Source organism: Dermacentor andersoni, chromosome 2 (genome assembly GCF_023375885.2).
Source record: "Dermacentor andersoni chromosome 2, qqDerAnde1_hic_scaffold, whole genome shotgun sequence".
NCBI lineage: Eukaryota > Metazoa > Arthropoda > Arachnida > Ixodida > Ixodidae > Dermacentor > Dermacentor andersoni.
In genome coordinates this window covers 132,294,268-132,322,072 of record NC_092815.1, presented here as the reverse complement: position 1 = coordinate 132,322,072, position 27,805 = coordinate 132,294,268, and the positions used below count along the sequence as shown (strand labels likewise).

General features: G+C 46.4%; 2 protein-coding genes across 3 annotated transcripts in view; both read right to left on the bottom strand.

Annotated features, from left to right (window-relative positions):
• The window catches only part of LOC126540717 (uncharacterized), a 69,172-nt gene extending 62,901 nt beyond the window's left edge, over nucleotides 1-6,271 (bottom strand). The window contains exons 1-4 of one of the 2 annotated variants that reach the window (XM_050187562.3): nucleotides 6,223-6,256; nucleotides 5,858-6,101; nucleotides 2,349-2,402; nucleotides 2,203-2,277 (exon numbers count right to left, since the gene is read on the bottom strand). In XM_050187562.3, coding sequence (XP_050043519.2) covers nucleotides 2,203-2,277; nucleotides 2,349-2,402; nucleotides 5,858-5,928 — 200 coding nt within the window. In that variant the 5' untranslated portion in view covers nucleotides 5,929-6,101; nucleotides 6,223-6,256. Of the gene's footprint in view, nucleotides 1-2,202; nucleotides 2,278-2,348; nucleotides 2,403-5,857; nucleotides 6,102-6,222 lie in introns of both variants that reach the window. The other variant, XM_055076245.2, reaches the window with a different exon arrangement.
• Nucleotides 6,272-8,451: 2,180 nt separating this feature from the next.
• LOC140215846 (uncharacterized) lies at nucleotides 8,452-11,700 on the bottom strand. The gene is made up of 3 exons (XM_072286164.1): nucleotides 11,076-11,700; nucleotides 9,870-9,992; nucleotides 8,452-8,870 (listed from the first exon to the last, which is right to left on the bottom strand). Exons 1-3 carry the CDS (start codon nucleotides 11,698-11,700, stop codon nucleotides 8,452-8,454), a joined length of 1,167 nt encoding a protein of 388 aa, XP_072142265.1.
• Nucleotides 11,701-27,805: the final 16,105 nt, after the last annotated feature.

Sequence of the window (27,805 nt, the reverse complement as noted above, 5' to 3'; positions counted from 1 at the left end):
AATAGCATTCTCTTCACTTGCATGCATCAAACAGAACCCTCATCACTTGCACAATGCATTACTTGCATCACTTCCGCCTCCATACATATCCTGACGACTTGATCGCACAAATAAAGTAGGCATTGTAATACGTAAAACCAAAACCCTCCCTTATTCATTCAATGCTAGCACATGCTATGACTGGAATGGCCTTCCCTCTACCATTGCCACAATTTCGTACAGACTCATGTAAGGGTCGCATTTCTTTTTTCACAATTTTGATGAGGTATGGCCCTTACACGGGACCAAACCTCTAGGTGAAAATGGTGCCAGCGCCACCATCGACTTGCGCACACCCTAGAGCAAGGTCATCAAGGTCAACACACAGCCTTCGTCATCTAGTAGCGGCACGTGGAAGTACGCAGTGCACGAAAATTCACCAATGTGTGCGGGGGGGCATCGGGGCACCAAACGCAATTGCTTCTTTGTCAGAAATGTTTTCCTTCAAATTTTGGGGTGCTGAGTTGGGGCTGTGGCCCATAGATGGGTGCGGCCCTTACACGAATCAATATGGTAGTCATGTTTCATTGTTTAACTCTACCATTTGTCATTTATAGCACTAATGACTTAGTGTTATTTTGTGTTCTCTGTTCTTTCACGCTTTAAATGCTGTTATAAGCTGGCTGTTATTGCTGCTGTTGTAAATTTGAACACTAGCTGAATCGTCAAACCGCTCCCCTCAGTAATGTCTGTCTGTACTTTGAGGGAACTAATGAATAAGTAAATAAATAAATTAAAAATGTATTAAATAAATTAAATTAATCAAACTATCTTATGTGCCAGCACACCGATCTCGTTATGAGGCACACCATGGGGGACTCTAGATTAATTTTGACCATGTGGAATTCTTTACCATGCACCCAGCACATGGAACACAAGCAGTTTTGCATTCCAGCTCCATCCAACTGTGACCTCCTGCCCAGCAGTGCAATGCCACAGCCATTGAGCTACCACAGTTGCCAACTGTGATGATGTGAAGTGATCAGAATTGTGCATTAACAATGCCTGAGACAACCTTGCTGCCTTGGCCACACATTCAGAAATCCACAGTAATACTAAAGCAGTTATGCCATTTAAGAATGCTGGCTAAGTGTTCTAGAGCATTTGTCAAGTATTTATATCAGCCACAGTGAATAGTGCCAAGAACATTTCACAATTTGACACTTTTATGTATTTTGGTAACTTTCTCAGTGTACAGCTAAACGAAAGCATCAGCTAGACCACAGATGTTTTTGTCACTGCTGTTAAACAATGTCATGACGACGCTAGAGATTTATTAGAACTTTGCTGAAATGTACACTTGAAATGAGGTAACTGGCATGTGTGGAACGTTTTCTACAAAAAGCCAAGGTAATTTAGGCATGAAAATATTATACTGTAGAAATTCTAGAAAAGCCTGCACAAGATGTCTTGGGTCACCACAGGCCTTCCTTTTAGAGAAGTGACCATTTATTTAGGCTAACTTGTGCAAAGTAAAAGAAAACGAGGCAAGGAAATGTTAAAAACATACAGCTGATGCAGCCACTTATAATACACAAAAGTAAAGCATATTATGGCCTTCGAAACACCAGAACTCATTATTGGGGTTATTGACACTTCTTAGCAAGACAGCCCAGAAAATTTAAGTTTACCCACAGTTCATAGAAAAGAAATAATAAATTTCTCACTGATTTTCATGCCTAAATTTTACGTACAATTTGAGCTGTATAGATGCAATAACTATATAGCTATCAAGCTCATTTCCTTTGCAAATAGAACTGTTTGGACCTGCCCGCTCTTCCTTACACTGCTAATAAATAACGAACAAACTTTTCTTCCTAAAAGAATTACAATTCTGTGTCCTAGTTATCCAAAGGCGACATGCCTGATTATTTGAGCTGCAGAAAAATGTTTTTAAAGGGCCTCACAATGTTCCGGTTTCTGTTCTCTAAAATTATCCACTTTGATGTTTAGTTTTACGACATTATGTGGTCTTGCCTTTTTTCCATTCCCATGATCTGTTTAAGGCTGCGTAGCTTCCTTGGTTTGACAAAGCCGTATTGTTTTTCATGAACATTTTTAGGTCCTCTGCAAGTTTCTCACGATCGGATCTAGGTGTGTGCATAACTGTTACAACACTGTCCAGTGAATACACAGTAAACACAAAGAATGCCTTACACATACCTTTTTGTGACCACAGTTTTGCAAAGGGGACATGGAATCTTGTACTTGTCCTGGAGGGCTTTCTCCAGACATAATCTAAAAACAGTAAAGCAGCCATGTTACAACATTGTTACTACACTCTAGAAACACTCTTTTGCAACACACACCTGCAGAATCGATGATGACAGCTTGTCGACAATGGATCCCGCAGGATTTCCAGGCTGCAAAAAAAGAAAGGAAGGAATCGGCTAATTACTTTTGGAAGCAAACAAAGCACTAGGGCTGCTTTGTAAGGTGGTTTCTTCAATGATATTCTGCATAAACAATAAATTTTGTGGTGAAAAGCTTAATACTAAATATCCAAGATTTTACTCTTTGGTATGACCAGCCAAAAATGTGGACATGAGTCTGCATTTACAGAGGAAGAAATTTATGTCTTGTTAGATATATGAAAACAAAGACATAGGTGACACGCATAGTATTTATATATAAAACCATGTCAACTTCCAAACCATTTGAAAAAGAAAAGACAGTTGCATAAAAAAGTATGACTACCCTCTAGCTACTGGACAGTAATAATGAGCTTTACTGAAGAAGTTTGCCTCCATACCTACCAGCTACGGCTATAGGTGAAACATCAATATAGTAATGAGGCATCAACTTTAATGACCAAAATGCACCTTTAAAGTTTCCAAGGCATGTTATCCATTCTTGTGACTAATATATTAGCAAGAAGGCACTAAACTGCAGCTTCAAGTGGGATAAACAAGTCCGTTTAAACAATCTGTGTCATTGATACATTCACATCACTGATGTTCAAAAAGTGCTGCTTGCACTGAAGATAACCTCCCTACTGCCACAGACGGCTTGCCCTATTACTATGTTAAAGGAAAAATTAAGAATTAGTATTTTATATAATGAAGGATTTGACCACCACCTGCCTCACAGGTAGTACGTTAAATGTTGCCGGGAGCACTAACTGAGTCAAAGCTTTGTAAACTACTCAGACCCATTTGACCCTCTACTTTGCATGGAAGAGGACTTTCATTGAAACATTTCAAGAGGCAACATGATATAACAGTACAATGCAGAGCTTGTAATTATAAAAATTCAAGCAATACTCTTGCAGTCTAACTTCCTCCACAGCAAATAGGAACATTAGCCCAACACATGATGCAGCTGTGACAGAAGACGCTTTCTGTATATTTGAAACATGGTAACATCCTTGACGTCATTACTCTTTCCTCCTTCACCAGTTTCACTAATGTAATTGCCACAGCATTTTCTATATTGCAGTGCTACACTTTACAAGATGAGAAGTATATTGAGAAGCACAGTAGAACCTCGTTGATATGTTCTTGTTAGTCATATTTTCCCGGCTCTAACACTACGAAGCCCTGGTCCCATTTAGGTCATGTGTACAAGTTTTCATTTATTATGTTACCACCGCCATGGCATTGTCTATCAGAGGTGCCATGTTGACATTGACCACCGCTTGTCGCACCTGAAAACGGTCACTTTACAGAAGCTGACATAGAGCACACAATCACCGTGTTCATATCATTGCTGATCTCAGCGCGTCCCACGAAATTTAAAGCCATATAGAAATGTATGAAGGCACAAGGGGTTGCCCCATGACTACATTCACAGGCTGTGTCTCTTGGTTTTCGATAATACAGAAGGCTGTACAAAAACTGAAAAATAAACTGCAAGTGCTCGAAAAGAAGCTGCTATTATCAAAGATTCGACCCAAGCATTAGATTAAAATTACAGGCTTCATTAAGTGTGATTTATGGCTATGGCTGTTTCAAGTAATTCAATCCAATCCCCGGGCAGCAATAACAAGCTTACCTAAGTGCGTTTAAAATAGTTTGTTGGCTTTCTATTCAACATCAAACAACGTTTTGTGACACTCTTATCTTTAGTGCCTGCCACAAGCGTTTTCAGACTATACATTCCTTCCTCGTGCTCCCCTAAAATACACTAATGGATTTCTAGTGTAGTACCACCAGTGGCACATACAACAGTCGACAGTTGATATGCACAAAAAAAAATTGTTACATTCAAGGCTTTTGCATGCCAAAACCATGATCTTATGAGGCATGTCGTAGTGGGGGATGCCAGAATAACTTTGACTGCTTGGGATTCTTTAACCTGCCCCCAGTGCAAAGCACACAGATATTTTAGCGTATCTCCCCCACTGAAATGCGGCTGCTGTGACCGAGATGAGATGCAAGAAGCAGTGATGCATTGTGGCGTGGATGTGAATTTACTGTTTGGAAGCAATGTTCGGAGCTTCAAATACTGTAAACACTGCTGCATGGGCAACCACCTGCATGGTTACGTGAAAGAGTGCTAAAGAGACAGCAGATGTACATTGAACAAAAAATGCATACTGCACACAAAGCAACTATATATATATATGTTGGGCTAGACACTCTTACTAGCTGCAAATACAGAATTTTGTTTTCCTGTACTTAGTTTTGCAATATGTTCTTATACAAGTCTTCGTGTGTGTTGTACCACTATAAGAAAAACAGGGTGCTATAAACACACATGACGTAGAAAAAGTTCCTTTCAGAAAAAATTCCTTTTCTATGTCCCGTGTGTTTATAGCGCTCTAAGTTTTTCTAATAATGGATTATCAACTAGCCCACCTGTCCATCCTGTTGTACCACTATGGCCTATCAAGTGGTACAGAAATTGCAACATCAACTGCCTTCAACATGGCAAACAGCCCAGACTGAGAGAAGTAAACAAGACAGATGTGCCAACTATCAACTGAATCTCGCTCAGGGTCGTACAACTCCTGAATTTTATTAAGTATCGTGTGCAGTCCTAGAATGTCTTTTTTTTTTTATTTCTCCAGTTGACCACAATATCTATCATTCACTTTAGGAAATATTGCGTTTTGTTCATCTTGATCATGTAAGCAAGCAGGAGAACACGTAATAAAATGAATTGCACACGCCTTATCATTATGTTAGTGCCACACAGTTCTCGAGAGCACAGACATGAAATCGGGCTCTCCTGCGAGGCATTGTACTGCCCATTATGTTACGCAACAGCGAAAGAAGCTAGTTGAGCTTTTTTAAGATCTGCTGAAGAGCGCAGAACAGATCTGCTAATTTGACAAATACATTTCCGTAAGCTTGAATGGTACACGAGCTCATTCGGCCATTACGTGAATAACTTATATACCTGCTATAGCTAATATTAGCCTGCTCTGTCAAGCTGGCCAAACTAGAACTTACAACAAATAAAAAATTCTAAGTTCCACATGACCGCAAGGCATTAGTCTAAACAAAGCTAGGTAAAACAGTAAGTTGGAGTAAATGACAGAGCAACACGAAACACTTTTTAAGGAAGTGTGCACACTCGGCCTTTAGGCAATTCTCAGCAGCAAATTTCATTATTTGAGATCGACTTGCCGTTAGTTGTACGGTTCAGATAAGCGTCCGTGCTCCATACAAAAACTGGTGGAGTAGCTCAGTTGAGCATTATCAAATGGCACCCAATTAATTCCGTCACATGACCACAACTGCAAATGGACGAACTACCACAGGAACCTTGAGTGCAGAATTTCCATCACAGAAGCGTACGTTACGTTTGAAGTGCTATGCGAACGCAAATGCTAAACGAAGGTTGTCTCAACATGAATATTCAAGTTGCTTACCAAATAGGGCACTCGAGAGATTTCACGAGCTGGAGTACAGTATCCTTGACGTCTTCCCGGAATTTATGCATAGTTGTAACAATGAATGCGGCAGCAACTTTCACGACAATATATTTTGAGGAGGAATTGCCATTATCTATGGCGTCATGAAGAAGCAGTGGCTCCGGCGTCTTCCTGGCGTCTTCGTTGTGGTGGTGTTTAGCCGGCAGACAACCTTCACTCACAGCAGCAAGCTGTTCAGAGCCTACGCAGCACAACACAAGCGCTATACTCGCACGGTAAAGCGAGTATTTTCATTCAAATAACACGGTTTAACACAAAAGCGAACACCAAACAGTCACAGGCTCCGCGCCGCGCTTGCTTACCGCCAAATGAGCTTCCCGCATTTTCCCATTTTTTTCCGCGCGAAACAGAAAGACCATAGTTGCTAGTTTATAGAGGGGCGTGCGTTCTTTCTCTAAAAATGGTTGAAAAAAGATTTTGCCCTTGCCGCTGCCCTGTTCTCGCGCAAATTTTGCAGCAGTATTACATTTTATGTACAGAATTGTGTAATATAACCCTTGCTACTAGCTTGCCTTTTCCTGCGCCTCTTGGATGCAAACCTGAGACGCTAAGCCTGAGAAAATAATAAAAGCGGATCTCGAAGGACATGCTTTTCTGAATAGCAAAGGCCGAAGATGACATAGCCAGGCCCCGGCCGGTACCTTTGATATAGATATATGTTTATAATGGTGCAAACATTTAGCACAAGCATATAGAATTGGTAAGCGCAAATTCATTTTTCTACTATTTTAATATAAAAAGTACGTCTTGGTTGGTGGTGTTCCCAACATGGTGACTATGACGCGTTGTGGCACCTCGATGGTGGGATGATAGCGGTGGTTTGGCGTTAGTCAACGTCCAATCATAGAGAAAGAATAGTCCAATGAAATATTTTATAACGTTAGCTTGACGCTTTGACCGTTTACATCAGGCCAGCACCGCCTGCGAGATTTACTTAGCGGTACTTTGTTCCTACTGACAACATCATTAAATTTTATGATCTAGAGCACTGTTACTTGCCTGATTTGTCAAGAAAAAATTCGAAGCTGGTCTTGACCGCGTCCCTCTTAATTGCTATCCTGTCAAAATATGACAGGCGGGTACACTCTACACTTTTAGGCAAAGTTACACCCTTTGGTGTGCCCCTTCTGCCACACAACAATAATCGTTATCTGCCTTGATGCGTTTCCTTTCTTGAAAACGCCGCGCCCGCTACTTTCCTGTCGGGAATGCTATCATGCTGATAACGCGCATGCCGTTCGTTACTGGAAAGTACCGGGCTCGCAGCGTTAAAGAAAGGAAACGCATCAAGGCAGATGACGATTATGGTTGTGTGGCAGAAGGGGCACTCCAAAAGGTGTAACTTTGCCTACGAGTGTAAAACAAAATTACACCCTTTGGGTTGTATCTTGCCACACAACAATAAACGTCATCTATCTTGTCCACATTTCCTTTCTGTCCGCATTTCCTTTCGGGAAGTACCGGGCTACGAGCCCGGTACTTCCCAGTAACGAACGGCATGCGCGTTATCAGCATGATAGCATTCTCGACAGTGTTACGAACGGCCTGCAAGAGTATCGACCTACAATATTTTCCCAGCAAGCCGCAGCTGCGGGGGTGGCGATATTCGGAGAACCAGACCTTGAAACGCGCCCGGCCCACTGCCATGACTCGCTCTGTGAAAACAACAATACGCCGCGTCTCCAAGCGAGCGCCCCCTCTGACTAAACGCGGTTGGCGGACCAAGTATTGTTAGTGGATTCGCCGTGGCCGTCACGGCTTGTTTGAAGCGGTGGAGCTCCTGGGAGATGTCTTGTGGCCGTCTCACGGGGCTTAGAAATCATGGACAGGCCGTTGTCTGCGGAGTCAACACTGGGATGAAGAGGCGCCTGCTCGGGGCAATACCCATGTCTAGGAAAACCCTCTCACCTTGGTGTGGTCAGTGAAATCCGTGCGGGAGTGTGTAAACTCTCCCCCTCAAAAGCGGGTCGGCTACGATGACTTTGAACGCTCCGAATTGGTAGCAGGTTGAATGGCCGTTTTTCCCTCACGTAGGGATCTAGGGAGGACAGAGTGTTTATAAGCAGCTGTTGTGCGGCTGCTGAGGGTACATTCCTCTTTCAGTCATGTTAGACTGATGAAATGTAACGTCCTGATGTAGATACTGTAAATAAATCTCATATTCCTCGTTCTCGATGAGAACAAGTCTCTCCCTTCAACAACGTCCTCAGCGTGGAAAAGTTGGACGACGGCATGGGCTAGCTACCATCTATATCATGGCCGACCCCTCCCTCGCAACAGGATAGCGGACGCGGCGCTTTTGTTACATAGTTACGACACACGTGCCGTGTCTTACTGTATACGACAGCACGCCATTCGAAGGTTGGAACATGAATCTTTATTGCTTCCGTCTCGGAGCGTATATATACGAAACAGAGAAGGGGAAAGGGGAAAGGGAGAACAAGGGAAGGATATCAAACGATAAACGCACGTGCCGTCAGCGCTTGCAAGGCAGTCTGCGGCTGACGTCACTTTACAACATCTCTTCTCCCTTAATACTGAAGTCGCTGTACTGGTTTTCTTTGACGTGTAGAGCGCCGCAAGGCTTGGGGTGATCTGACGGGTTCAGCGTTGCTCCCTGCGAGTTCCGGCTGAAGTTCATGCTCAGGTTCTGTTATGCCCCCTTGTTCGGCTGGCGTTCTCGGCGACAATGGGTAGTCGCGAGGAGTACCTGTTGATTCTCGATTTGCCGCTTCTTGGTCTTTACCAAGCGGTGGCGTCGCATCTTCCCGGTTCCGCACCTGGTCAACATGTCGTCTTACTGATCCGGCTGGTGTTCGAATGCTCACCATCCGAGAGCCTGTTGTAGACTCTACAATTCCTGGAGTCCATTTCTCACCCGTTCCGAAGTTGCGGGCGTCGGTAGCTTCAGGCAATGGCAGTGGCCACTCGTCTGCTTCGTTGGCTGGCCCTCCGTGTACAGGAGGGAAACATGTATCTAAACGGGATCGAATTTTGTATCCGAAGAGCAGCTCTGACGGTGATTTTCCAGAGCGGTTAGGTGTCCTTCTGTAATTGAAAAGCAGCCTGTTTATGTTATCTTCCAACCGCCCCTCACCAATCTTCTTGAGGCCGTCCTTGATTGTCCTGACAGCCCTTTCTGCTAGTCCGTTCGATTGAGGGTCATATACAGCTGTGCGCAGATGCGTTATGTTGTTCCTCTTGACAAAAGTAGCGAACTCGTCAGCGGTAAACTGCGTTCCGTTATCGGATACGATGGTTCGTGGCACGCCAAATCTGCAGAAGATACCGCGCAGGCAGTTGATCGTGCATGAAGCATTTGCTTGTCGGAGTGGCACAGCTTCAATCCACTTGCTGTATGCGTCCACGACCACGAGTATCATGTTCCCTGCTATAGGTCCCGCAAAATCGATATGTACCCTTGCCCATTTTTCAACAGTAGCGGGCCACCTTTTTGGCGTTGCTGTAGCTGGCATGGGCAGGTTTTGAACAAAACTCTGTCATGACGCTGTCACTGCCTCAATTTCGCGATCTAACCCTGGCCACCGGAATGACGATCTAGCCACCGACTTCATAGCGGACGATCCTTGGTGCGTCTCATGCAAAAGGTATAATATGCGACGTCGCGCCTCCATCGGAACGACTACTCGCCGGCCCCAGTATAACAACCCGTGGGCCAAAGAAAGCTCCAATTTCTTGTCAAAAAAAGGTGCGACACTCGTGCGCAAGCCTTTCGCGCAGGGCGGCCAACCCTTCTTAGTGAATCGCATAACTTGACTGAGAGCAGGGTCACCAGCAGTCAACTGCCTTAGCTCCTCAACTGACACAGTTCCCTCATCGAACACAGTCAAGGCCAGCAGATAGTCTGGTGGGTCCGCTTCTGGTGGCTTCGGCTCAGACGTCCGTTGTGGCAGCCTACTAAGGGCGTCAGCGTTGAGCAGTTGTTTACCAGGAGAGTATTGAAGCTGATAGCGGAATCCGCGAAAGTACAGCGCCCAGCGCTGTATTCTGGCGGCTGCCAATGCTGGAGTTGGTCGATCCGCCTTCAGCAGGCCCACGAGCGGCTGGTGGTCGGTGACCAATACGAATTCTCGGCCTACGAGATAATCACGGAATTTGGACACTCCAAACACAAGAGCAAGGGCTTCCCTCTCAAGCTGGGAATAATTTTTCTCAGCCCTTGTTAGCGTTCTAGAACGGAACCCGACAGGTTTGTTTATCTTTCCGAATGTATGGAAAAGCACGGCCCCTATTTCGTCCTGTGAAGCGTCACATTCTAGCTTGAGGGGTCTCTCGGGATCATAGTGAGCCAGCACAGCCGCTTCCCGAAGGCATTTTTTTGCTTCACGAAAAGCTGCTTCTTGTGCATGTCTCCAGAACCAACGTGTGCTGTTCTCCAATAACTTGTACAGCGGTGCAAGTACGGAAAACATGTTGGGCACGAACTTCGAATAAAATGTAATCATGCCCAGAAATGACCTCAACTGCTGAACATTTTCTGGGTTGGGGGCCCGCGCGATTGCTTCAACATGCTTCTCTATTGGATGCAGACCTTCACGATCAATTTTATGACCCAGATACGTCACTGCCTCTTGGCGAAAGCTGCATTTCTCAAGTCTGAGCTTCACTCCATGTTCACGAAAACGCTGCAGTACTTGTAACGTGTCGGTGCTACCAAGTTTTTCTGATACCAAAACGTCGTCAAGGTAAGCCTGAACACCTGTCAGGCCCTGCAGAACTGTTTCTATTTTCCGCTGGAAGATGGCAGGCGCGGAAGCTATGCCGAACGGCAGTCGGTTGTAGCAAAACAACCCACGGTGTGTATTGATTACGCACATCTTCCTTGAGTCCTCATCGAGGGGAACTTGGTTATACGCGTCTCTTAAATCCAGCGTGCTGAAGCAGTCCCCACCGTTCAGGCATGCGAAAATGTCATCAATAGCTGGCAACGGGTACTGCTCCAGTTCACAGACGGGATTCAAGGTCACCTTAAAATCAACGCAGATTCTAACCGCGCCGTTCTTCTTCATTACGGGCACAATGGGAGTAGCGCACTCGGCGTGCGTTACAGGTGACAGTACTCCAAGCGTTACGAGCCTATCAATCTCTTTCGAAACTTTGTCGCGTAAAGCAAATGGAAGGGAACGGGCCTTACAAAATTTCGGCATGGTGCCTTCCTTGAGCTTCAGATGGACAGGGTGTCCGTCAGTTAGACCCAGCTCGGGGCTGAAGACGTCATTGAACTCTGACAGGACGGCATGAATGGCGGGGGTACGGCTGCTTCCTGGACCAGAGCTTTGTTGCACTGATACGTTCAACACCGAGGATCCTGCGTCATTGAACTTGGAAATCAACTCTCGTCCACAGAGGCTCGGACTTGAACAGTTCAGGACCATCAAGGAACTCTTGACCTCCTGGTCGTTGTAGGACACTGACATACTCAGTTTCCCTAATACTGGAAGTTCTCCAAGATAACAGGACAGTTTAATGAATGCGGTTTCTAATTGCGGCCAATGTTCACGGTTTTTCTCAAAAATCTCTTTGGACACAACACAGACCGGTGAACCGGTGTCCACAATCATAGGTACGTCAATGCCACACCATGTGAAACTACGAAGAATAGGTGGTGGTAGCCGACCATTGGAGGGTGCGGTTAGTGTCCAAATGTGCGCACCGTCTGCATTTTCCTCAGTGACATCCGCTGTTACTGCAAACGCTTCTCCTTGCCTGCATTGTGAACGAGCTTTTGGGCGTCCTTTCCGCACGTCGCTTTGGCACATCTTCGCCAGATGGCGAAGATGCTCATAACGCGCATCCCGTTCGTTGCTGGGAAGTACCGGCCTCACCGCATTAGAGAAAGGAAATGCAGACAAGGCAGATGATTATTGTTGTGCGGCAGAAGGGTGTAATTTTGCTTAAGAGTGTGCTTCCCAGTAACGATAGGCATGCGCGTTATCAGCGTGGCATAACATTCCCGACAGGAAAGTAGCGGGCGCGGCGTTTTAAAGAAAGGAAACGCAAGCAAGCAGATGACGATTATTGTTGTGTAGCAGATATACACCCCAAATGGTGTACCTTTATCTACACATTTAGAAAAATTTACACCCTTTGAGGCTTATCTTGTCCCACAACGATAATCGTCATCTGTCTAGCCCGCGTTTCCTTTCTTTAAGGCTGCGAGCCCGGTACTTCCCAGTAACGAACGGCACGCGCATTATCAGTGTGACGCAGCATTCTCGACAGGGAAGTAGTGAGCGCCGAGTTTTCAGGAAAGGAAACGCAAGCAAAGCAGATGACGATTATTGTTGTGGGACAAATATACACCCCAAAGGGTGCAACCGTTTTAAGAGTGTGAGAGTGTTTAATGTGAACGTTTCGATCTTCACGAAATTCCCAAAGCGTGCAAAATTATTTAAGAATATACGCTCCTTAAAAAGCTTTTATTGTTTATTGTTTGTGGCAAGATACGACTCAAAGGGTGTAAACTTTTCTGACACTCTTAGGCAAAGTTATACCCTTTGGGGTGTATCTCTGCCACACAACGATAATCGTCATCTGCCTTGCTTGCGTTTCCTTTCTTGAAAATGCCGCTCCCGCTACTTTCCTGTCGGCAATGCTATGCCATGCTGATAACGCGCATGTCGTTCGTTACTGGGCTCGCCGCGTTAAAAGAAGGAAAAGCGGACAAGACAGATGACGATTATCGTTGTGTGGGAAAAGGGTGTAATTGTGCTTAAGAGTGTAGAGTGTATATAGGCACCCGCACTTTCTTTAACGCTGCGAGCCGTGTACGTCCATATCACGAACGGCATGCGCGTTATCAGCGGGACATAGAATTTTATGGAGTGAGCGCAGTGTCTTCAAGAAAGGAAGCTCAAGAAAGGCAGATGACGATTATCGTCGTGCACTCTTAAAACGGTTGCACCGTTTGGAGTGTATTGAGCAACAGCGCCAAATGACATACTGAATAATCCAGACAGTAAAAAGCGATGTTTCTGCGAAATTTGAGCAGTAGAAAAGTCACGCACGGCAAACGTGTTTTTTTTTTATCAGTGGAAAAAAGATAGCAGACATATTGTGCGAGCTTGCAAAATCAGAACCCAATTAACAGCGAAACTGTTTATTTCGAGCAACTGCAATAACAATTTCAGTTGCCTGTAAGTAAACATGGCCGGAAGCGCGCCCTCTCCTGTCGCGCGCAAGGCACGGGAGTAGGGCGAGGGAGGGGGGGGGGGGGGCATTCTCCGGTGGCTGCTGTGGCCGTGCCGTGCGGACGCCGTATCTTGAAAGCGATCTACGACGTGGCCAAAGTGCGCTCCCACGCGGGTCTCATGTTTGAAGCGATCTGCATGCGATGTTTGCAGAGCGCATGTAGTGCCGGTAGATTCGTATGCACTGTGCTTTTGACGTTTCGTTCGCGTTGAAGCGAGAGATGCACGAAGGTCAATTCGATCGCTGCTGCTGCCGCTATTCCTCACTCTAGCATTTTGAAAGCGAGTTTCCGCCCTCATCGAGTGAGATGTATTCATGTTTACCTGTGCATATGCGCGTGACACAGTGTTTGTTAATTTGGTTAAAACACGTTGGCGGGCTAACTAGTTGGTTTGAATCCATATCAGAATGTGTAAGCGCGACTGAACGAGGACGTAGAAAGAAACAGACACACGGAGATGAGCAATCAAATAATATCCCAGGAAACAGCAGCTCGTTATTTGGCTTTAATCAATTTGATAGTTGCGCTTCCTCTATTTAAAATAATCTTTTCCTATATTTTTTTTCATTTGTTATTCCCTTGGTTTCTTCCTTCTTCTTTTTTCCCTTTCTCTCCTTGTTCTTTCTCTTTGTTTTTGCTGTTCAAGTCCTTATAACTCTTTTCGAGATGGTGCTGCTAGGTAGAACAGCGATGCAGTTTCTGGTGGCTACATTGTCTGAGTCACGAATGTGGCATGCGCTCCAGCACTTATCTGGTCATCCATCTCAGTGCACAGAAATCGAAGAGTCAAATGGCGCGCAGTTCCATCACAACAGTTCTCTCAAAGATGTCCAGAAAGAAGAAAGGCACAGTTACGTCTGAAAGACGAAGCATTGATAGCGACAGCAAAGCGTTACACAACTATTCGAAAAGTCATAGTTTTAACGACGGCCACATAAATTGCATTAAATGTTCGCTTTCTAATGAAATTAAAAATCACGGTGTCGTGCGCGCACGGGCGGACATGAACAGGTCTAACTCGATGACCGCGGACAACCGCTGTCACAGCGTTGGTGCGATGAAGAGCTGCAGCATCAGCGAGCGACCGCGTCGTCCTGCCTCTCGCTTGAGATTACGCGATATCCAACACTAAACTTGTGAGAACACAGCGCACACGAAGCCACAAGCTATTTGGGCTCAACCCGTTTTACAACCCCCCCTGCAGATTTCCTCCAAGGTAGGGTGCGCGCGACAGCGCTCACCTCTTCTTGCGCACACAAAATTCGGCGAGCGGGTAGACGGCGCCCGTATCAAGCCACGTACATCGGCTCACCCTCACACGCGTTCTTTCGCACCTGCAGCATGCGGCACGAACACCACCTAGCCTAGTTAACAGCACCACCACCTGGTTAAGGCTGCAGCACTGCCTCAAGCGTGCGACCCTACGTCATCGACTTGATCCGATCGAAGGAACGCATTTTACCTGGCCCTCACGCTTGTCGATGGGCGCGGCGGCACGCTAGCGGTGTGTTTGCGTGCAATCGCGATCGTGGCTCTATAGAAGTGGCTCGTCAAATACTGTGCACAGTAGCTTTTGCTGAATGCAGTGTGCGTTGTAATGTGCCTGCAGTCGCTTACCGCGTTAGCTGAGTCAAGTCGCTCCTTGGACCAAATTGCCTGCCATTTCTCGTGCTTCCCAAAATCGCATGACTTCCGTTCTCGCAAGAGGATTTGAAAAGTTTCGAAATTTCAATAATGGTGCGACATTAACAACGCCAAGCCTAATAATTGTTTTGTTCCCAAGTGTCGGGATGATTATGACCCATGATGCAAGGCGCACGTGTTTAGATTTACTCAGGAGAATAATCTGTGCAGAATCTGAATACTCTCTATACCACGAGATTTCACTCCTTTTCAGCGCTTCAGGGTGAGTAATGTCAAATCCTTTTTAATCAGAATTGGTCCGCGAGCTTTTTAATATCAGGTTGTTCGCAAAGCATATTTTCAAACCATCAGAGATAATCATAACACCGAACTTGGACAACTTCTCAGGCATGCACACGCTCTATCGCGGAAGTGACTTTTTCTCTCGAAAACTGAAAAACAAAATGTGAAGCTTGCCTTCTAAATATATAATAACACTGTACCCCCGTGGCCTTAGAGCCACTGGCACGAAGCAAAAGCTGTACCATTTAGAAGGAACGCGACGATTATTGAGGTTATCGTGAAATAATTGAACGTTGTGAACGCGAGAACTAGCGCAAAGGAGACCGCCTGAGAGATCAGCACCAAGAACCGGTGTTTTAATTAGACAATCCAAAAATAAGCTTCCTGTACAAGCTCCTTTATTGGCTAGTACTGTGGAAGGAAAGAACGATGAGCTACGACAGCGGTAAGATAACGAAAGAAACCCCTGCCGCTCTTCATCAAGCAACACAGCCCTTGCACCAGGAACCGTACATGTACCAGGTACCGTTTCGATGAGCTCAAGTTGTACTACGTTCTGCTGGACAAAATTCAAACCGACTCATAAGAAGACCGCTCTGGTAAGTAAAGGCAGTTAGCTGGCGCACAATACCACATGTCTGTAAGACAGGCATGGGAATGTGAAAACAAACTGCGGTTGCAGAGCACGCTGCCGACGGCCGCCACAGCTGGCAGTTGTAGCGTTGATGAACGATGGTAGGACCTTGACATAGGGAAATTAGCAAGGCGGTGCAAGCTGAACGTAGTGTTGCTGCAACGTAGTGTTGTCTCAGGAGGCGCTTTCGACGATCAGGCATCATACCGGTCTTGGTCTACGCGGCGCCGGGATACGCCGTCTATACGTTGCATTGAAAAAAAAAAAAAAAGGAACTCACACGCGAAAGATGCACGGAGGCACTGACAGTGAAAAAAGAAGTGGGCGTCTCCATTGCTGAAGTGCACTATGATCTCATCAAAACACTAGACCGAGGTGGGCTGGTACACTCAACGACGCTTATCACCATTGCTGTAGCTCATAACTAAACCGTTGCTGACGAGCTATATAAAAAAGAGCGCTTTATATGCCTGCCCAGCCTACGTCAGGTAGTGACGGACCTTACCTTAGGGCTGCTAACCAGTGACAACTCGTCTGATTTTGGCGCCCGTGTTGAGGGGCGTACAAGTGAAGTGGTCCTCAAAGATGTGCTGCGGTGCAGTAGGAATGGACTGCTAAAAAAAAGAAGAAACATTTCTTCCCGAATGAACCAAAAAACTTCGAATGCCGCTGTTAAATTACCAAAACGGTGATTTCGTCCAAATTCTTCCACTGTTTCTTGCGTGTTTTTCTAGACAAAGTCTTTACCGAAAGCTTGTTCACATCGAGACATGCAAATAGTGTGAGTATGCTTCATTAAGCAAAGATACTGCTACCGTAAATCCATGTAGTGCTTTCAGCACGTCGCCAAACCTCCGGCACGCGTTCGCCGCCACCCCGTAACGTCGCAGCGGCAGTGCTACGGCCTTAACTTGGTGTTCGGCGCACGTGGGCGGGCGGGGTGCGATAGGAACTTATCGCACTTGGACTTTATGAGGAACCTTACGTTGACGGCGACGACGACGACGGAAACTTGCCTAAAGTGTCCCTATAGATGCTGTCACAATAACACTCTACATCACACGTTACAGGGCCGAAGAAGAGGTAGCTATGCAACGAAAAGGGTTTTTAAATGCATTAAACAGCTAGGTTGTACAAGCAAGTGCTGAGGTAGTTTCGATTGTGAATACGGCGTTTCAAGAGGGTGCCTTTAGACCTCGCTTCTCCACAATAAGAGCGGTTGTGAGAAGAAGCCAGCTTTTGCAAAACTTCCTTTCCAATTAAAGCGGTAGTTGTTAAGCGCATTATGTTATCCCCATCATGTTCATCATAATCCCCATTATGTTCATCAGTGTGTTATTTTAACAGTACAATTACACAGGGCGCCATCCTGAGCCTACCCAGGATTTCATCCCGCTTCTGTGATGGGAGCTATCGCCGTCGCGCTGTTATCATCGTTCTGTTGTCGCTGCGTCGCTGCCATCCTAGTCGTCGAAAGAATTCCTGCTTTTTATGCGGCAATTAATATTTTCTTTTTTTCTTTTAGCAGCCGTCCAGGCTAACAATATAGAGTTGATAAGAAAGAACTACGTTGCAGCTGGAGCTCCGTGGTTGCGGTACACTCACTGTCGTGAAGCTTTCCCTCGAGCCCAAGCCCTGGGTGACTTACCTTGGTGCGAGTATTGCGCCTCCTGATTTGCGCTTCGCTTACTTACGAGGCCTCCAATATGTTTAAAAAGGTTGTTCAAAAGGGGACACGTGGACGCCGAAAATACGCCACGAGTGCGTTCCAAGTTGTTGCACCTTCAAGGACAACCTTTGTCGTATCGAAAGAAACCAGAACATTGTAGAAGACAAACTAAATGCGGTCGAACTTGAGTAGATTGTTAACGGCACGATGCGCCGATAACAAAATGGAGTCCGAGGGAGTAATTATGTTGACGGAATGCTGTGGAAGGACGCACGCAGTTTCTGAAGAAGTCAACATTTTATACCATAGCAGTGGGAAAAAAAGCCACAATTGCCTTGTCGTTGTATTATGGGAACACGTTTCTTACAATTCATCGATTTTTTTTTCATTTCATAATAACAATAAAAAAAAAACCCATAGGATTCGGCCGGTTGTATAGTGGCGAATATCACAAGCAATTTCGTAAACATGAAAATTAAAAGATAAGGGAAAGATGATAATACTATAAAGGACTTTCATGATTAACTGCGACTGCGGGAATCAGCGCAGTTGAGTCCAGGATGTGCAGTGCCAATCTAATTGTATCCGCAGGGCACCAAAACACCGGAAACTGAGCGGGATTTACCTTCTCACCGTCAGCAGCCGCGAAAACGCTGGAGAAGCATGGAGAGTCTTACAAAAGCACCATCCCAAAGCTCTGACGGCATTGCCGTGGCCTAGAAACTGATGAAAAATATTGCATATAACAGCAGATTGAATTTTTTCCGCAACCGAGACCAAGACAAAAATTCGAATAATGCGTGATTTTTAATTCGATTTGACTTCACTTCTGTTCATTTACTCATCAATACACTGGACAAACAGCGGTCACATTAGCTTGAGGAAGGTTCATGGCCCCATTAAATGCCAATAGAAACATTCATATTCCAGCAGTATGCAGCGGGGTCTCGAAAACCCTAGGAACAAAGAACACAGCACATAGAGAAGCGCAAACACAAAATGACAATTATTGCGCCTTCCCACACGGATGCCAGCTAGTCGAACCACACACAAGAAATTGAAGATGCTGAGGAAAAGAGAGTGCTCAACTTAACACACAGAAATATGGAACGAGTAACGATCACCCCTGCTAGACGCCGACGCCTATAAGTCGTTCTCAGGTAAAGTCTCTTGAATGGACACGCGTTCTAGCGATCGCGAAGCCCTTCAAGTGTTGGTCCTCCGGAGAGGACCGACGAGCGCATGGTCGGCCCGCGCACCACGCCGCCCTCCAGCGGCAGAGGAGGCAAGCTCCACTTGCGCCCAGGTATCCACACCGTCAGGCTGCGCTAGCATATCGGAACCCTAGCATTATCAAGCACTTGGGCCATCACTCGTCGTACTACGTGGCTACGACACCAACTCAATGGGCTCCGAGATTGCGCACTCTGGCAGATGCTGCTCCGGCCGTTCCCCAGAAAAAAAGAAAAAGAAAATGCACTGCGGTGCGCATGCCCGACTGCCTCGAGACTGCGCTGCTGGTGTTGGGATTTAGCGGCCGCGGAGGCGGCCTTAGAAGGCAGATCGCGAGAAATCTCAACGTGCGCATTGCCTCTCCTTACAAGTTTTGCGGAAGATTTTGACTGCATATATCCCAGCCAGCCTTTCAGCTCTGACTCGTGCTCTGCCTCGAAAACTTTTGTCATCTCAACCGTCTAGTCCCGTTGTGCCTTTATTTTATAATATACCTTTCTATATCTTGGTCAATCAATTTTGTAGCATTTATGGTTCTTGCTTATAGCATGTTTATTATCCTATTCTTCTAAACAAATCATGTCTAGGCTTAAAAAAATTATGGGGCTTTACGTGCCAAAACCATTTTCTGATTATGAGGCACGCCGTAGTGGGGGACTCCGGAAATTTCGACCATCTGGGGTTCTTTAACGTGCACCTAAATCTAAGTACACAGGTGTTTTCGCATTTCGCCCTCATCTAAATGCGGCCGCCGTGGCCGGGATTCGATCCCGCGACCTCGTGCTCAACAGCCCAACACCATAGCCACTGAGCAACCGCGGCGATGTCTAGGCTTACGCACCATTCAATGCCTGTGAATTTAATTGTAGCTTATCGTAGGTTGGCAGAGTCTAATTGCTGTCTGTACATCTATTTTTTGACGCGAAAGCATCAAGTGGCTCATCGAGCGAAAAAGCCGGCGTCTGTAACAGCGAAACGGCACCTAAATTCCCATTGGCTGCAACACCACCTCACGTGCGCGCCTCGGCGGAGCAGAGCGGGTGAAAGGGGACGCGCCTGGTGTTGCGTCAGGGAAGAGGACAACGCCGTGAAGCCACGTCACCCTCGCTCTCGGAAGCCTGTGTTATCCGCGCGTTCCTTGGCAGCGGAAGCTCTCGCCTGCCTTCTGACTTCGCTTCGGTAATTGCTATAAAAAAATTAATGTGAAAAAAAAACAGAATATATTCGAAAGGAAAAACGTTGGCGGTAATGAGTTTCGAACCTACTACTCACGCTCAGTCGCCGAGGGCTGTGCACTCTGCTTTATGACGTGATGCTAATTGGACCGAAATTTCCATTGCCAAGCCAGGCGTGACGAAAGCGGTGACGTCAAAATCACAGCGGCTTACTCGGGCTTACGCGCGCGCGCATGCGCACACGCGCACACACACATGGTATGATTATGAGGTGCACTGCACCTAAGTCGTGGACTCCAGATTAACTTTAACGACATGGGGTTGCCTAACGGGCACGTGAATCTAAGTAGACGAGCAACTGCGGCAGGTTTCTGTGGGCCGATCATGCTACGTCTTGCCTAATTCACGACCTGTCACGTGTGGTGTTCTCCTCCATGCTCTTGGGACAAAGGAACGACAACACAGTAGTGCAAACAATCACCCGGGCATTTATTGCACCTTTCATAGATCAATACCAGCTAGCCGAGTTGCTATCCACAAAACATGCCAATGGGCGCGCGACAAATCTAGAAGTCCGACTAACCGCGACTGGATAGCGAGCGAATATGTTTGCCCCATGCTGGATCCCAACGCCTGGTCGTTCGCGCGTACGGTCACGCGAACGGTGGCGCGTTCGATGGCAGCCACGCGAGACAGCCTCGCAGAAGCATGGATCGGCGCCCGCGCGGGACGTCCGCGCCCCTCCACGATCTCGAACCAAAGAGCAAGCGCCTTGTCTTTCGGCGCCCAAATAACCCCGCCTGTCGGCGGCGTTAGCAGCGCAACACTCGCGCCATCTCTCGTACTGCGCCTCAACCACTCCGACCGCCGCGGGCGCCAGGCCACGCGAGCCGTGCGGGAAAACAACATACCAGGGGACGCGTGAGAGTCGCGCATCCCCACACACGACAGCGAAATTCACAGGTGAAAGCAAGCGCCGACACAAGCAGGCAATTCGTTAGAACATTTGAAACCAGCTCAACAAATTAGAAACGTACATATAACCCGTAGATTTAGACCATGCCAACTCTCTCCGCTGCACATGGCACATTCACATTCAACAAAACATGCTTACACTGGGACATACATTAATACACATTGCAGATAAGCTAATACACAATAATAAAGAGAATAAAGACATTTGTTTAGCACTTTACCAGCAACACCTAAGCAAATTTCACTGACTCATAAATCATAATCATGAGCCATCGTTGAGAAGGCATGACTTAAAAATTTCTGCGAGGAAATTACAACCTTCATTGCTTTCACGTGAAAAATTAAAATGGCATTCAATAAATAGGCACACAGTAAGATGGGAGTTATAGCGTCAAAAGAGTGGTCGCACGACCTTCCTTCTTAAGATCCATTTTTATTTGATATTTCTTATATAATGTTACCTCTATATTCGGACGCAGTATGGTACACAGCTCAGTGAGGACGGCTTTTATTCGCTTGCACAATGTTGCTTGGCTTGCGCTTGTTCAATATACGGGGGAGCGTCTTCGACTTGTCATTCCCGATTGCCCAGGACTTCACTAGGCACTGCTTTCAGCCAATTAGCGTCTGTGCTGCTTTATAGAATTTAATTACCACAACTCACCGTGTATTTGATGCTGTTATCCGCCCTTTATTCATGATTTTCGGACAGACTGGATTTTTTTTATTCAATTTCTTTCTCCGCACTTATAACGCAGCAAGTTAATTACTAGATAATTACCGCGTTTTTCAGTGCCAAGAAGACATCGCTGTTGTAAAATGGAAGACGAAGGAAACAAGTAAGGTTCTAGAAAAACTCCACTGTGGGTATTCGCCAGAATTATTCGCACAACAACAACAAGAACAAACCACCCCTATCGCTTGAGGCGTCGCGCGCTCCCACCACCGGCCAAGCAACTCGACAAAACGCAAGCGGTCGCGCTTCGGCGACTTCAGACAAATACACACCCACACCCAAAATACATTAACAAAATCACAGGGGGCAGGGAAAGCGACAAATGTAGGCTCTGTTCAGAAACAGGAACACTCACACACATAATGTGGGAATGCACCTCGCTCCCGTTCTCTCATCCCCCCGTCAGCAGCGAGACTGACTGGACAGCCTGGCTCAGTTCCGGGGACGTCGACCGACAACTTGAACTGGTGGACTGGGCGGAAAAGGCCAAGCAGGCCCAGGGCCTTACTTGAGCCCTAACCCTCAGCCACGTCCCTCTTTACCCTTCCCCCTTTCAATAAAGTTTATCACCACCACCACCACCACCACCCCTACGGGCAGAATTTTCGTACTATCACTTGGAGCATCACGTTAATGATGGCATGAAAGAATGATTAAGGAAAACACTAACTTGTCAGTGTTTTCAGATTAGAATGACAACCGTTGTGGGCTCACTTCCCTGGTCTTTTTGATGTCCGTTGATGTCCGTCGCTAAATTCCTGAAATTATTTGCGACAAAATCTACAAAGAAAGTAAAAAGAAAATTCTCTTTGAGGCGCGATTATTCGAACTTACGATCAACACATTGGCAGTCCAGGATTCTACCTCTCAGCCGTTGTACGCCGACGCTGCAGCAGTGGAGAATAATGATGCTGGCGAAGACGATCGCGCTGGCAGTTGTCATGGTTGAACCTAACGCCCGCTCAACATATGTGCACGTCGCCTTCTCAGTTGTTTCTGTTGTCCGTCGAACGTGTGGCTCGTACACGCCACGGGGGCTTGGCCAAGAAATGAGTTGACTATTCTCAAGTTATGGTCAGAAATAAGTTTTCAGGACTGCTATAAAGTAAATGCTGCTGAAAGGTGAAATTATGTGTTAAAACGAAAGCAATAATAACAGGAAGTATCAATAATCAGTGATTGAAAATTGCATGCACATAAAAAAAAAAAAAAGAGTGAAATAGACACAAATTTAACGCGGCGTTCAGCCGGACAAAATAGGAAATTCTTGGGCAGGTTAGCAAACATTCCGGTGGCTGAATCTCAGAGGCCCAAAATGAAAGAATAACATGCTCTGTTAAGCCCACGCCGTCATTAAACACGTAGTTCCAATATTCTTTTTTTCTTGCAGCCGCAAAGCGACGACAAGATAGAAAGAAGTGATGAATTGCTTCTTCCTCATTAAAAACAGTTGCTTCTTCTATATGTTGTTATTCCTCTGCAAAAGTCGCGCCTAACCACCGTGGGAGATACGGCAAGAATTGGATGGATTGCACAAAATGGATGAAAGAGGTTTAGGGAAAAAAAAATGCCGGGGAAAGACGTATTTTGCTCGGTGTTCATGTAGTGACAATGACTAAGTGCCTCTACTTCGCCTTCATTAGTCTTCTTCTAGAACTCGGCTTCCTTTTTATGTTTGCTGGGTGGCGCTGACGTCGTGTTACTTTTCTCAGGGATAGCGTGATGACTATTAATGGGGTATTCCAAACATGAATCTGAGAAAAGCAGAATGAATCCAGCAGAAAGAAACTAAAGGGTTGTTTTGGTAGAGACCATTGGCTAAATTCTGGATAGGTAAGAGGAGGAAGAAAAGTGGTTAATTACCGGGAGGCGCAACATTCACAAACGAATACGACCCAAACTTCTTTAACTTCTCAAATGAGGATTGCTGGCTCGCACCTGCGAATGCCCAAGCAAACAAACACCGCACGAAACAGTCTATTATGTACTATGCATTATATTTCACTAGCTTCTCCGCCATTAGTTCGCGTTACGGATGAAATCTTAACTGTTTTATTTATTCACTACCATAATATTTCCACGATTTATTTTCTTACCATAGATAATACCAATGTCAATACCCCCCCCCCCCCCCTAATGTGAAGTATGTGAGATACCTTTTACCACATTCCTTTTCTTTCCCGTAAATATAGTTCTCGTTTTTCACTTCTTGCTGCAAGGCTGACTACTGTGTTCCGCATTACTTTGTTCAAATTATTGTCAGTTTTCTGACACTTGGCCTACCCAATTACAGCTTGATTGAGTCACAATTAAAGAAAATCGTCGACGTCACCATCATCATCATTTCCCGTTTCACGCATAAAAGCGACGACGAAGCAGAAGAACAAATTTCTGGAACGATTCAGCCGATATTAGATAGAAAGCAAGCAAGCAAATATCATCTGTTTGACTTCGTTGCCTAGGAACCAGGAGTCAGCTCAACTTATCGGTGAGGAGGAGGACATTGCGGTTACTCTCGAGCGGCGTTACGCAGCTGCTGCGACGCTAGTTGGGCCTTTCCACATCGTCGGAGTGCTCCAATACAGCCACTTGAACGTTGCGCGCACACCGCTCGCCTGAAGACCATGTTCAAGCCTTGCCGCAGTAGGAGCGCATGTGTCGAATCTGCCGAGCGGAGTGGAACCTCAGGTACTGCAATCGGAGAACTATTTTCAGAGGAGGATGACGGTGCCGCTGGTTACGCCGAGAGCTCGATGGGCGCACCACCCATCATCGAAGATCCCGCTGTGATAGAGATATTCGGCGAGGATAGCCGAGACGACCGGAAAGACTGTGGTATTATGGAGCGCAGGCTAAAGGGCAAAAAGTCGACTTCCCCAAAGCTCCCGACGGCATGGCGCTCAAATCGGGAGGAGAACACCTTGGCAGGCGCAGCTGATACACCGCAGAACTCGTACATGATTCGGATCTCCGGAAGTGGGAGCAACCTGTCACTGGCAAGATGCGAATGGGCGAGCCGCTGTCCTCCCTCTGCAGATATCGAAAACAACGGATCGCAAATTAGGCAGCGACGGAGTCGGGCCAGGTCTCCGGCCTCACGGAGCAAGGGTCGAAGCGTCGGCAGGGCCATTCGTTCCGGCAAAGGCAAGACATCTGGGAAAGGGGACGGGTCAAAGCACCGTCGTGGTGAGAAGGAGAGGCGTCGTCGCAAGGTCAATGCGGTCGCAGCGACGTTGCCGCCGCAAGTGCTTTCACCGCCGTCGCTGTCACCACCTGCTCATACCCACCATTGGTACCCATCGATGAGCGCTTGCGAACGGCACCAACAGGCGGCTGTCGCAAATGTTGCGCCCTTCGCAAGGACAGATCAAGGGGACATAGGGACGACGCCGACGTACAAGCGAGTCTGTAACGTGATTACGACGACTGCGACACCTGGAGAGGAGCGGGCCGGCGATATGGTGGTGCCGATGGCAATAGGGGATGGGGAGTATTCTCCTTCGAAGTCGCGGCCACGGCGGTTACGGTCGGCCAAAAAGGTGACCGAGGGTAGCTGGGGCAGAAAAGTTGACAAGAGCGGTGACAAGCGGCGTGTGTCCACGACCGTCAAGATTACCGCATCGGAAGCGGCAGTGATGTCAGAAATGGAGGCGTGCTCTCCCTTACGCGAGCCAGCTCCATCCACGGTTACCGGTTTCGTCTTTGTAGATCCTTCGACACCGGTGAAACAGTTCCTATACACTGAGACGGTGCAGTCAGGCTACGGCGGTGCGGGGCAGCAATGGCGTCCGCACCCACTATGTCCCGTTCACTCACCGCAGAGTGGCGGCGGGCAGATACCGCTTTCCGCGTGAGTACCGCGGCAGTTGCAGAAATGTATCTGAGGCCAAGGGTGCGAATTCTATTAAACGGACCCTGCGATAAGTGTTAGTAAACCTTTATTACGATTTGTACGTAAAGTGGTGTCGCCTGACGCTTTTATTCCTTGCGAAATAAAGCTTCGAATGAGTTCGATAGGTTTGCAGCTAGAGAGAAAGAAAAGAGTGCCCTTCCGATTTCTTGTTTTTTTTTTTTTTTAGCCCGGTGAAGGCTGTGACGCGCCTGTGGAGAATGCAATGGTCCACCAACCGCCATCTAACCGTGCTAAACTTCTCATTTTGGCATCTCCGAGCAGTGCGCATCACAACGCGCACTGCTCGAGGAGCCAAAATGTTGCTCTGCTTTGGGAGAAATAACGAAGTAGCGCGACAGGACGAGCGCCAGAAAACATGCGCGCTACAGGACTATGGATGCTTCGTTCGCTTTGTGTTTTGCCGTGACCGTCTCACCGAAAGTGTGCACCTTGTGGAAGCTATAAAGCAATTGTAACTTCGAAACGTGAGACGGAGCTGCAACTATTGAGCCAGGGCACGCGCACGTTCAAATTCGTGATTATGTCTGCTGTCTAGTATAAAATACGCAGTGATTTTCTTCACGTTCACAGCAATTGGTAAATTATGAAGAGTAAGGATAAAAAAAAGCATACATTGTTTGTGGTCAACCTAACATTATTTTAAATCACTTTACTGATACGTTGGTCTTAAACTGTCTCGCCATCACAAGTCACCTGTCGCACAGAAGGTACAGCCCGCCTCAGCCGGGACCGACTCTACCGGCACCGATGTACTACTCCACCAACAGCTACGCGGCTCCTTGGACATGGGAGCAACGACAACCACAGCACTTTGAAGAGCTCCTTTACCCTCCTTCAGGAGGTTCCACTGTTACCGAATACCAATTTTACGGTGCGTTAAATTTAACTCTACCATACAGAAAGTGCAGTAACGATCGCGTAGACATTAATCAACGCAATTTCAGCAGTAACGTCGTACCGCGACCGTTCTACTACGAGTATAAAGCTCTCGTTGGCGCATGTGTGGAGATTGCATACAGCAGCAGATGCCCACAGGGAGCAGCACTAACGCACGGCTGCTGCTGCTAAGAGATCCGAATAACCACAGGCTCCGAGATCTTGGAGGTTATGTGGTAGTGCAATCGTCGTTGGGCTGGGTAAAGTTTAGTATATAAACCTCCTTGGCAGGGTTCCCTTGTTTACCGTGGTGGTGTCAAGCAGCATGTTTTGGCAGCATCTGCCTGGGACTACATAGTTAACGTGTATACAGCTGTATCTGTTCATAGCATATGGAGCAACGTTTTATGGATTGGTTATGGTTTATCAACTCAGATGGATTACATAGCATTGCATATGAATCAGAGATTGAACCGAGCAAATGTTGAGTACTATTTTGAGCAAGACGTGGCATAGATACAAGAAAATACATTGAAATAGATGAATATAACGTCACACTGACCAACACTGGCGGTGCGGTTTATGCGTGAAATTGTGAAAAGGGGAAATTCGATGTTTATTTTCTCCACTAGTAATATACTTTTTCCTTCCAAATAAACGCAGATGGAGATTTGTAAGAACTGCCTACGCCAATCATAACTGATTTACTCTCCTTCTTTAGTGTCCCTTCGAAATCACTTTTCTTTAACAATCCGCGATCAGTCAGCATGGATAAAGTAATGTTGTCGTTACTTTTGATCACATTGACTGCTTGCAAGACATCTTTTTTTTTTTTTTACCAAGTGCCAATTTTATGTAATTTAATCCCTGACCTGTCCCTGTTCTGTATGTGGGCATGCAAAGCATTGTTTTGCTCTAGTTTCTTACCTACACTTTGTTACCTTTTACATCCCTTGATGTTTTTATAGCTTCTTTTGTAGCTCTAAGGTTGTTCATGGTGCATCTGTTAGGATTCTTTTCAGTGCTCGTGGTGGAGATAACCTTACGTACTCGATCTGGGCCAAGTGCATTTCAACAAATAATTTTGCCTGTTGCATATACTTACAGGTACATGCCGAGCCAAGTACATAGCGACACCACGCAAATCACAACAGAATGGGGCATATGTTGGAGATGTTCTCCCACAATCACTAATGGGAACAATAATTTTTACCTACACATGAGATTTTGTCTTGATGTCGGCCTAAGTCAGAGATTATCTGCTTAAAGCCTTGCTCTTCGAGGCCATGTTGTTTCTAATGCAATGCAGGAATAAGGAAACTAACCTTCCTCGTGCTGCTTGAGTCCTTACACTCCGTTACCTGCACAGTAGGCAACTCTACGAAGGATATAGAGAAACTTCTCTCGCTGTTTGCATTCGCGGCCAGAAAATAGCGCGTCACATATGAAGCGAAATATATAGGTATACGTCCTGTAAATCGATGTAACCGTAAGCCTCATAGTTTAGATCCGAAAATATATCGTAATTATTGCAT

Bases quoted from the DNA above. Each gene is read 5' to 3' on its own strand.
- LOC140215846 (XM_072286164.1), bottom strand. From the start codon at position 11,700: ATGTGCCAAAGCGACGTGCGGAAAGGACGCCCAAAAGCTCGTTCACAA. The intron at 9,993-11,075 runs GTAAGGCCCGTT...TATTGGTCACCG, and splicing joins AGGCACCATGCCGAAATTTT to ACCACCAGCCGCTCGTGGGC. The intron at 8,871-9,869 runs GTAAACAACTGC...CTGTACACGGAG, and splicing joins TCAGCTTCAATACTCTCCTG to GGCCAGCCAACGAAGCAGAC.